The sequence below is a fragment of the Mastomys coucha genome, unplaced genomic scaffold, assembly GCF_008632895.1.
Source record: "Mastomys coucha isolate ucsf_1 unplaced genomic scaffold, UCSF_Mcou_1 pScaffold15, whole genome shotgun sequence".
NCBI classification, from domain to species: domain Eukaryota; kingdom Metazoa; phylum Chordata; class Mammalia; order Rodentia; family Muridae; genus Mastomys; species Mastomys coucha.
Window position 1 is genome coordinate 151,872,203 of NW_022196897.1, and position 11,256 is coordinate 151,883,458.

At 49.9% G+C, this 11,256-nt stretch overlaps 1 protein-coding gene across 21 annotated transcripts in view; it reads right to left on the reverse strand.

Annotated features, from left to right (window-relative positions):
- Zmynd8 (zinc finger MYND-type containing 8) overlaps positions 1-11,256 on the reverse strand; it is a 99,108-nt gene that overhangs the window by 55,742 nt on the left and 32,110 nt on the right. For 14 of the 21 annotated variants that reach the window (XM_031372774.1, XM_031372786.1, XM_031372778.1 and 11 more), the window contains 2 exons: positions 9,138-9,286; positions 3,179-3,397 (listed from right to left, as the gene is read on the reverse strand). In XM_031372774.1, coding sequence (XP_031228634.1) covers positions 3,179-3,397; positions 9,138-9,286 — 368 coding nt within the window. Of the gene's footprint in view, positions 1-2,904; positions 3,115-3,178; positions 3,398-9,137; positions 9,287-11,256 lie in introns of those variants that run through there. The other 7 variants (XM_031372791.1, XM_031372783.1, XM_031372788.1 and 4 more) reach the window with 2 other exon arrangements.

Here is an 11,256-nt window from a genome sequence, read left to right on the forward strand (position 1 = left end):
AAAAAAAAAAAAAAAAAAGAATTCTACATGAGCCAGGTGGTGGTGGCGCACACCTTTGATCCCAAAATTTGGGAGGTAGAGGCAGGCAGGAGGATCTCAGTGAGTTCGAGGCCAGCCTGGTCTACAAGGTGAGTTCCAGGACAGCCAGGGCTACACAAAGAGAAACCCTATCTCATAAAACAACAACAAAAACTGAACCTGCAAACAAAGGTCAGGGAGGGTGGATGGAGTGGGCCTGCCTCACAGGGTGTAAGCTCAACAACTGTCATCCACAACTTCCTGGGCCCTGGGTCCTGGCTGAGGAGACCAGCACAACCATTCTCATAAATGCTGCTGATACAGAGGGCGGGAGCCCCTTAGAGAAGAACTAGGGGAGGGGATCAGCCAATGAGGAACACAACTCCATGTTCCACGCCCAGGAACATCCTGAAAGAGGAAACCGCTCCCTGTTCCTTTCCTAGTTTCAAAACCATCTCACTCTGTGGACCAGGCTGGCCTGGAGCTCACAGAGATCCTCCTGCCTCCAAATTCTGGAGCGGGTGTCCTCAGGACCAAAGGGGCAGCCAGGTGACTCCGTTCTCTTTAGTGACCTAGTGCCGGGGCTAGAGATGTACACCTCCATGTCCAGCTTTTCCCTTTCTACCCCTTACTTTTTTTTTTCTTCTCCTTTCCCTTCCTTCCTCTCTTCTCTTTGGAGACAGACTCTCGCTATGTAGCCGAGGCTGGCCTCAAACTCTAATGCCCCTGCCTCAGCTTCCTCGATGAGTTTACCAGTGTGTGCCACCACACCAGGCTCACAACCGTCATTTCATCAGGGACATTCTTATCAAAGGGAAGACCCAGATAAACCAACTGTAGCCAGACTGTTGCGGAAGCCCCTGTATCCGATCTCAGGGACTCTGAGGTTTATGTGGCAACAAACAAAAATTAGCAAATCCTAAAGTGTCAAGGACTCTTCTGGCCAGGCTGTGAAGGGGAGATGTGATATCTTCTCCATTAATTTGGAATCCATTTCCATCTGTCACATCTCCGGGCCCTTCCAACAAACTCCCACTGTGGTTAATTGTCAAGAGAAGGACCACAAAGAGTCACTCAAAATCTGACAGAGCGCCGAGCACACTAACAGACTCCATTTCATCTTCCTGGCTGTCTTTACAATTCACCCCTGGGGGAAAAACTGAGGGCCTGGATCTGAACACGCAGCAAGTACACCTGCTTGCTTGAATGCGGCGTCTTTCCGAATGCTACAGGTCCAGAGTCACCTGCCAGCCTGTCATTCCCTCTCCTACCTCTATTCCTCCCTCTCTCTGGCCGGAACCAGTCAACAGAACAACAACAACAACAACAAAGAGTCCTGGTCAACTTTCAACTTTTTTTTTGTTTGTTTTGTTTTTCAACACAGGGTTTCTCTGCAAGGGCCTGGCTGTCCTGGAACTCACTCTGTAGACCAGGCTGGCTTCGAACTCAGAAATCTGCCTGCCTCTGCCTCCCAAGTGCTGGAATTAAAGGTGTGCGCCACCACTACCCAGCACCAGTCAATTTTTTTTAACGGAAATTATGACCACTGCTGACCAAAGAGCCCAAAGACCAATTAGCTGGAGGACACTGGGAAACATCTCTTGATACAAGAGAAGTATGGAGATGTGACACTCTCTTAGGGAAAACATTGTCTATCCACACAGGATACCTGAGCCTCCAGCAGCAGCCGTGGGGACAGAGAAGAGCCATGAATATGACAGTGAGGCAGCAAGCTTGGCTCCAAACCAACTGGCTGACCCTTCCCCACTGGCTGCTTCCCACAGAGAATGGTCATAAACTCCAGGGTCTCAGACACCTCCCTCTACAACTGTCACTTGCAGAGAAGGCAACCTATCTCTCTGTTCGGTGACTCAGACCACAGGGAAGGTGGAAGAAAACCGAAGAAGGCTGGAGAAGCCACAAAACTATGGGGAAGCAAACCCAGCTCTGAACAGAGAGGGGAACTGTGTGTGCAAGTCTGTCTGGAGTAAGCCCGGGGGAGCCGTCAGCCAGCTTTGGCCACAACAGAGGCAGAAGACCCCTTCGACATCATCATCAATTGTTTTAAAGTCTCATTTCTTTTTGAGAATTTCTTTTTTCTCCTTTCCCCACCCAAGCGCAGCATCGTGGGCATTTTCCTATCTGGAGCTCCCCGGAGGGAGAGCGCATGCATGCACACACACACATCTGGGTGGCGCTTCCCTCTCACACAGGAAGCTTCCCTCACGATCTAATCCAGTGCCCGTTGGAAGTGATGTGTGTGAGCAACACTCTTTTGTTTTCAGCACAGAGCATCACTGTGGGAGACACGCAGACTCAGGAGCTTTGAGCAGTTGGCTTTAATGACGGTTGAGCTGCTGATGAGACTGGGGTGGGCGCTGCCTTCAGCCTGCCTCGCACAGCGGCGGCCCTGAACCTGTGGCTTCCTCTGCCCAGACGTCCTCCCCTTCGGATCCTCCTTATACCTCAGTGTGTCCTTCCCAGGCCTGGACTCTTAAAGTGGGGGAGACATGGTACCTCAACTTCCTCTTCCCGTCTTCCGTCCCATTTTCTCTACTTTTCTTCTACTTTCTGCTATAAGTAACTTTCAGGTTTTGTCCACTTTTGCCCAAAATAACAATAAATAATAAGAAAGGGTTATTATCCACTCTGTCGAACGTGTTGTTGAATCCCCGATACCTAGCAGGCACTGGAGATGTATGTGCAGGTCACATAAAGAAAAAACGTGAGCTGGTCACCATGTGGAACACACACACACTAGAGCGGTCTTCCCAGCAGGCTACTGGCGAGGAGTCAAGGCCGAAGAAGGGGAGGAAACACAGCACGGGATCTTTTCAAAAGGCGTCACCCATTACAGATCTACAAGGTCCCTTCCAGGGCACTCACGGCAGAAGCAGCAGACACACAGCGGCAGGTCTCAAAGCGCTCGCTCCCAAGGCTCGGGGACAGGCAAGGCGACATGTCTTTCCAAGAGCTGCCCCACGGCAGCTAGCGCAGAGGCGGGTCCCCAGAGGGGGCGGCCAGGGTAGAGCAGGCGGGAGGCAAGACATTTCTCTTTCCCTCTATTTGGATTATTTTGAAATTTTTAAAAAATAAAAAGGAAGAAAAGAGAAAGGAGAGGAATTGAGGCAGGTAATGAATTCAGTCATCGGGAACTAACCTCACATTCAGGACAAAACCAGTCCCCCTCTGGTTCCGATGTCAGTCTCAGACACTTAGCGTGATAAACCCGGGGACAGAGCTCACAGCAAAGGACTTGTCCTTCCCGGTGACAAACCCAGCAATAGAAGTCATTCCGTCCGTCCTGCGGTACAACATCAACAGGGTCTGTGGTGAGTGGCTGCTTCATATAGTAAAACGGACCATGTCTTAGCTCTGACTGAAATGTAGGCAAGAAAGACAGGTGGGGTTTCAAAACACAGGCCGTTTCTTAGCGGTCATTTGCACAAGTACATCAAGAACACACACTGACAACATCACACCCCTCACGACCCCACTACATAGCCAGGCCACCTCCACCTCCCAGCTAGACTCACAGTGGCTGGTCCACAGCTATATAGCCACTTGCCTCTACCGTTAAAAGGCCAGGCGCTGAAAGCAGGCACCTGAGTATTAGTGGCTAGATGCACAGTTTAAACCCCTCCCCTCCATTAAGCAGCTATGTGACCTGGGCCCTGTCTCTCTCCACCTCCTCAATTTTCTCATCTGTAAAATGGAGCCGAGAGTGGGAACACAGCCACTACTCACAAAAGCTGTGAAGGGCTCAATGTGTGAGCCCAAATTTTACAAAGCCGACACAGGTTTGATCATCTGCCCTGGCAAGCTTGAAATAGTAGTATTTGGAGGGTAGAAACAATTAGATTTGGCTGGCACAAAATTATCCTCCGTTTACTTAAGCCTGTCTCCAAGGTAGGAAGGATCTCCGGTAGGCTCCCCAAATCCCTGATCCTTGAGCGGGGTCCTCACAGCCGCTAAGGAAGCCTGGCCACTTCATCAGAACCAACGACACAGAGAGGAAAGGGCCAGCCAATTCCTGGGAACCAGACACTTTCCTGTGGGGACAGCATCAGGAAACCTGTCCCCAGACACTCGACAACACAGCAGAGCCAAACACAGAAAAGCCTGCAAAATCCACACCGAGTTATCCAGTGGTGACTGTCAACTGGCCTGGGGACAGCTCTGTGACCTTCAGAACCCACTGGGAAACGAGATGCCTTCCAACAAACCCATGGATCCTGGGGCGGATATCACATTTACACAACACAAGCGCCCTGTCAGTAAAATATTGTTTCCTCCAACAAGACCTTATACTGGCTACACACAGCACAAATTCCAATCACACGGGTAAGCAAGGAAGACTCAGCTTGTGCCTGGGAACCAAGGCAGAGGGACTGTGAGAGCCAGCCTAAGAGAATGACAAGATACCTCAGCAAGTAAAGGCCAGCCTATGCAACCAGTTTGATCCCTGGAAGCCATGGAAAGGAAGAAGAAAAGCCCATCATACACACATACATATATACATGCATACATGCCCACTCTCACACACACACTCTCTTCCCCCCCTTACACACATGCTCTCTCTCTGTCTCACCTACCACAAACTCTTACACATACTTTGCTTTCAATTTTAAAAAAGTGTGTGTGCGTGTGCGTGTGTGTGTGTGTGTGTGTGTGTGTGTGTGTGTGTGTGTGTGTGTGTAATGAATGGGGTTTCCTAGTACATTCTCTAAGTGACCACTGTTCTATTTACAGAGACATACTCCAACATTTTTAAAACTGACTTAATATGAAAGCGGCTGTCACATTTTGTTGACTGAAAATCTTTCTTCTCATTGGGACCAGGCTTCTGAGTTTGTGTCTACTGCTGCTTTCTGCCCCCAGGAGTGGGGATTGAGCCTAGGACTTCACAAACTCTAAGGGAAGGCTTAACCGGGGAGCAACGCCCCATGTCTATATTAGAATGGCCAGAGCTTGCAGGATGAGAGAACTGGCTCAGAGCTGCAGGCAGCCCGGGTTCTTCCCTGGATTTTAGGATGAGGAGTCAGAGCTCTGCAGATGTCAGGTTCCCCCAAACTCCTCCAGGGACGCTTGGGAGCTTTTGTTCATCTTCAGGCTCAGTCTTCCTAAATCTCCCTAAGTAAACAGTTCCATCTCCCCACATCACCAATAGGGGCTTGGGTAGTCTGCTGTTTTCAGGGAGGAATAACACGGTTGGAATAGTCTCTAAACGGTATGTTTTTCAATGTACTGTGCCGCACAAGTTCAAGGAAGCCTTATAATTTAACAACACCGATCTCACTAACAAAAGAGTCAGGCCAAAACTCAGGGATCAAATAACCCAACCTGACACCACAGCCCAACTGGGGATCTCAGATACTGCTCTTATTTCTTGGAGGGCTCAGAAGTTTTCCCCCCGGCCCCATCTCTGCCTCACCCCAAGTGGGTGTCCACAGGACCAAAGGGACAGCCAGGTGACTCTGCTCTCTTCAGAAACCTCCCACTCCAGGAACGTCAGTGACCGCCAAGGACGGCAGCCCTGTCAATCACATAATCACATACTTCCCTTATGGTTTCTGTTTTCTACTCCACAGAAATAACCTGATAACAAATGTGGAGGTTTTTAAAGGAAAAGCCAACCATTTCAGGTAAAATGGATTCTGATTTCCCTCTCCCATGTGTCTGAAGTACGGGAGCGGCCTCACAGCGAGGCGCACAGGCTGCAGCCCTTGCGGAGAGGGGATAATTGCAGAGGTTACGGTGTAAATGTTTTTATTCCCTGGCTCCTGCCCCAGGTCAGCTTAACAAGAAAATGGAAAAAACCTATTCACTCACTCCAGGGATGTTTTCATCTGCACTGGAGCAGGCAGATGTTTACAATTCAGGATTTCTGTAAGAATAATAAGTGAAGGGCTGGAGAAATGGCTCAGTGGTTAAGAGCACTGACTACTCTTTCAGAGGACCTGGGTTCAGTTCCCAGTACCCACAGCTCACAATTTTAATTCCAGTTCCAGGGGATCCCACACCTTCTGGCCTCTATGGGCACTACACTACATACAACTGGGGCATAAACACACATGCACGCATACCTACATAGCAGCTAGCAACCTTCCTTAACTCCAGTCCCACCAAATCTGGCCTCCGAGGGCTCCTGCACGCACACAACATACAGAAACTCATGCAAGCAAACACGCATAGTGTAATTAAAAAAATAATAATAATAATGAATAAATCTCTTTTTAAAAATGCTGGGAGGGTGGCACACACCTCTAATCCTAGCATTGGAGGCAGAGGCTGGAGGATCTCTGTGAACATGAAGCCAGCCTAGTCCACCTAATAAGGTCCAAGCCAGCCAGGGCTATACGTTGAGAGTCTAACTCAAAAGGAATTAACTATTTGTGATCCCCTTGGTAGAGTGCATGAGAATTGTCCCTTTCTGCAAATGTCATATGCTAGAAATAACCAAGGGGCCAAGACTCTCTCGCCTTTGCCTAGTGAGGCTAATCTACCTGTCAATCAACCTTAGACGGTGCTTATCCAAAGCCCTCTTGAAGATCTCACTGAAGCTCTAAGAGAAAGCCACTAACCCGCTCACACAGTGAGTGTCCCAGATGCTGGGAGTGAGGTCATGTGACCTGGCAGAGCTGGCTGCCTTCCAGGTCTTTTGCAATGGCTACTCACAGCAGGTCCCCAGGTCCCCAGAGGCAAGCTGGGGCCCTGTGTCTCTTCAACCTCACCCTGCTGTCCCCATACCCTAAATATTTTCTGAAGTCATGGCATGCTACCCTCTGTCAAACTGAGCAACAGCTATGCAGGGGGACACTGACATTTATCTGAGGCCATTGGTAAGACAGGTGGCAGACACGGGGGTGGGGGGGTTGAAGGGACATGGGACGATGGGTTACAAGCAACCATCATGATCATGATCATGGCCGACGTGTTACTGAAACTGGGTGAGTTTAGAGACTGGTCGTGGTCATTGATTGCTTTTGCTATTTGTTTGTGTAAGACTAGGCCTTGCTAGGTAGATAGCCCAGGCTAGCCACCAACTCACTGTGAAGCCTGAGTTGGCCTCTAATTTATGGAGCCTTGAACTCTGATAAACAATTGGAACTCTTGGAAGCCTCAGTTTCCCAAGGATGGGATGGGAGGTCCGGGCAGTCATGACTTGGCTCAGAAACTGCCTCAGCATGTGGTTACAGAAGGGAAGAAGGAGCACAGAAAGACGGCCGGTTCTTAGACACTCATGGACATGCACTTGTGAGCTCACATCCCTGAGGAGGCCAGAGGAGACATCCTTAGGAGGGCCCTCACTTCCTTGGAGACAGACTCTCACTAGCCTGGAACTCACTTAGTAGGCTAGCCTGGCTGACCAGGGAGCCCCCTGGAATCCTCCCGTGGCCAGCTCTCCAGGGCTGGGATTGCAAGCAAAACATTCTGGGCGTCTTTACATAGGTACTAGGTTTTCTCAAACTCAGGTCAGGCCCTCATACTTGCAAGGCAAGCACTTTACAAACTGAGCCACACCCACAACCCCTATGTTTCTTTTTAAGTCTTTCATTCCTACTAGCTATGATGGCTCCCAGGTGGCAGGGGCCAGATGTCACCAGTAAGACAAGCAAAGCTAACCTTACTCACCCTGAGACCCTGAGGAGGGAACACCTCTGCGCTTCCCTTTACCAGAGACAGTTTCAACCCCTCTCAAACGACTAGATCTGGGCCATCTAACACTTGGCCACAGGGATCCATTTAACTTTAAATTAGATGAAATAAAAAACTCAGTTCCGCTGGGCAGTGGTGGTACACACCTTTAATCCCAGCACTTGGGAGGCAGAGGCAGGCGGATTCCTGAGTTCAAGGCCAGCCTGGTCTACAGAGTGAGTGCCAGGACAGCTAGGCTACGCAGAGAAACCCTGTCTTGAAAAAATCAAAAAACAAAATAAAACTCAGTTCCAAGTAATTTTCACCCAAGAAAGCCATACATGGCTGTGACTACGGTGCCAGACAGTGTGGATCTATAATGCTTTTTCAGAGACTGGGGGTTTGATCGTGTGCAGAGGCAAAGATTACTAGAGCCAGAGACCAAGGCTACCCAGGGTTACACATGAGTCTCTGACTCAAAAGGAGAAGATTGCGACAATCAGGCTTCCTTTCCAAATTCTGTCACCGCTGCTTGCATGCATCAACTGTCCATGAATGGTGCTCAGTTAAGGCTCACAACAGCCCTGTGGACAGTTGGGGGCAGTACCACAATCCTCATCTTGTGAATGAGAAAACTAACGGCACACAAGAGGTTAACGTGCCCAAAGCCAGAGCTGGCTACTCACTAGGTAATTTCGAGAGTGAAAACAGATTTGTGTTCAGAAACATATACACGAGGTGGTAGGCATTTAACCATTGCGAGGCCTCTGCCCATAAAAGCAGCAACCCTGCTTCAATCAACCCTCGTGTCCTAGAGCCCACTCTGGCACTTGATAAAGCTCAGAATGGATAACAGAACCATCACCAAAGACCGGGCCAGAACTCAGTCACAGAGAGAACAAAAATCCTACCCAGTCCATTCACCAGCCACCAGTCAGCTCACATCCAAAGACTACCTAGCCTGCGTCAGAGAAAGTAAAGCTAGAATATTCTTTAGAAAAAAAAAAAATCCTTTTCCATATTTCTAACAGCATCGGCTGCCAGGTAGGCGGGTCTGTGCGCAGAGAGAAGGAACAGTGAGTAGCCCATGACCAGAGCTGGACTCAGGCAGTGTCTCTCCCCAGTGACCTTCATTTTACAGATGAGAAAATAACTCAGCCACATAATCCCCACCCCCCCTCAGGCAGCTGTCTTAGCCCAGGGGGGGAAGAAAACCCTGAAACCACCAAAAACTAACCCAAAGACCACCTCCAACCCCCACCCCAGTAGCTGGCACACAGCTCTGTCCTCTGTCCTCAAAACAGATCTGAAACCCCACTGGAAACCTTTGCACAGGCCCCGTCTGAGCTGCCCTTTATGTAAATGGCAGTTAGTGCCAGGCAGCCTGCTACAGCAATGCCAAGAGCCCAAGCTACACCACTGCCTCACATGCCTGGCTTCCATCCCACGGGTACAGAGGCCGCTCGCAGCAGCTCCTTTACCTGCTCCTTATTGCTACTGTTCAGTAAGCCGGGTTTCTTTTTCTTTTTAATGGGGCTTGTGGATGAGTCTTGAGGAGAATGGCCATTGGAGGAATGTGGAGGGCTGGGGAACTTCCGTTTCGGGGCCGTTTTCTCGGTAGAGACAGGATCTGAAAGAGACACAGAGGACCATGTTTGAAGAGCTCTCAAGGAGGCCTGGGTCATTTGGTGAGGGTGTGCAGGTGACACAGTCACTGTGGCTCTGTTCCCGAACTCTGAGTGACGGGTCTGTACCTCCCTTCCTAGAATCTACCTATCTCTTCCTTCAGGACACTGAGTCTTTCTTCAACCTACAAAACATCTCTGTAAACTCTTATCTAGGTGCCAAGGACACAAAAAAGAGAAACCTCACACCACCTAGATTTTTTTTGGCTTCTCTTTTAAAACAAACAAAAATAAAAACAACTACGAAAGAGCAGACCACGGCCCACAGGCTCGGACGGCGCTCGCTACACCTGTGTGGCGATCACCCATCTTTACATGGGAAGCTGTCACCCACCTTTTAAAACAAAACAGCCCTTTCCACAACCTTGGCAACAAGGCCATGACCACGATTTGAATGTGAGAAATCCCCTACGAGCTCATAGACTTCAACAAGCGGCCACTGGCTGGTGACGTTGTCGTGGGAGCTGGGGTACTTGAGGAGATGGAGCCTCTCTGGAGGAAATGGGTCACTAGGGGTGCACTCTGACATTTTTTGAGCTGGGCCCTGCTTCCTGTCCTGTTCGGGAGCTGTGGCTATGAGGGGCCCAACTGCCCACTCCCACCACCACAGATAGCACCACCTACCACCAGGCTCCTAAGATGGCAGACTACATCCCCTCAAGATGGAAGCCACAAGAAACCTTACCTTCCTTAGGTTCTTGACGTGGATTTGGTCACAGCAACAAGAAAACAACACATCAAGTTACTAGAAGTGGTCACACAGGCAAGGGTGTTGCTCTGCCACCCAAGAAACACATCGCCACACCCTGCCCAACAGCAAAATCAAGACATCCCCCCCCCACCCCATGCGCTCATTCCCACTCAGCCGGCTAAGAGTAGGGTAAGCCCCTCCCACAGGTAAGTTCCCATGCTATACCCACGCCCTGTCTGAGACCCTCGTGCAAAGGCATCAGACGAAGAACACGCACTGACTCCCACCTTAAACCTACCCCTGTCAATTTGCCCTTGGTTTTTATACTCTCACCACTCCACTACCATCCACCTGTTCACCTCTAAGACCCACACAGCTCGTTCGTGCCCGATGATGGGCTCATTAACTTAAGGACAAAGGTACACCCTGGTGCACCTCACACCCTGAGGAACTGAAGCCAAGGAAGCAGAAAAGGGCACCAGGAGCCTGGAGGGTAATCAGCAGATGCTCCGTTTCAACTTGACCCTTTACCACCATGACTAGACACAAACTTCAGTGACCACAAACAGAAGTGACTGAACGCACGGCAGCCACACAACAGAACATTCTCTGGTCAGTAACAATGCTGAGTGCAAGCTGGAGAGATGGCTCAGCAATTAAGAGCCCTGGCTGCTCTTCGAGGGGACCTGGGTTCAATTCCCAACACCCACGCATCTGTAACACCAGTTCCAGGGGCTCCAATGCTGTCTTCTGGCCTCTGCAGGCACTGCACACATATGGAACACCTACACACACGCAGGCCAAACCCTTGTGCACATTTTAAAATCGAGAAGAATGCTGAACACTGCCAGGAGGCAGAGGCAGAGAGATCTCCGTGGCTTTAAGGACAGCTCCGTTGACATAGTGAATTCTGGGCTGGTGAAACCCTGTCTCAAAATGAACGTTGCAGTTAGTGAAAGGATAGCTTCGTAATGGGCTTGCCCTACAAGCAGACAGTTCCGAGTCCAGACATCATGTAAACTTAGCCATGGTTGCCTGAATCTGTAATCTCTGCACTCCTTCACCAAGATGTAAGGCAGACAGGAGACTCTCCAGAAGTTTATGGGCCAGGTAGACTCTTGTATACATGGTAAACAAGAGACTCTCTCTCTAATGGGGAGAGAACTGACACCCAAGGTTGTCCTTTCTTCTTACCTCAACACATGCATCATGTGTCTCTCTCTC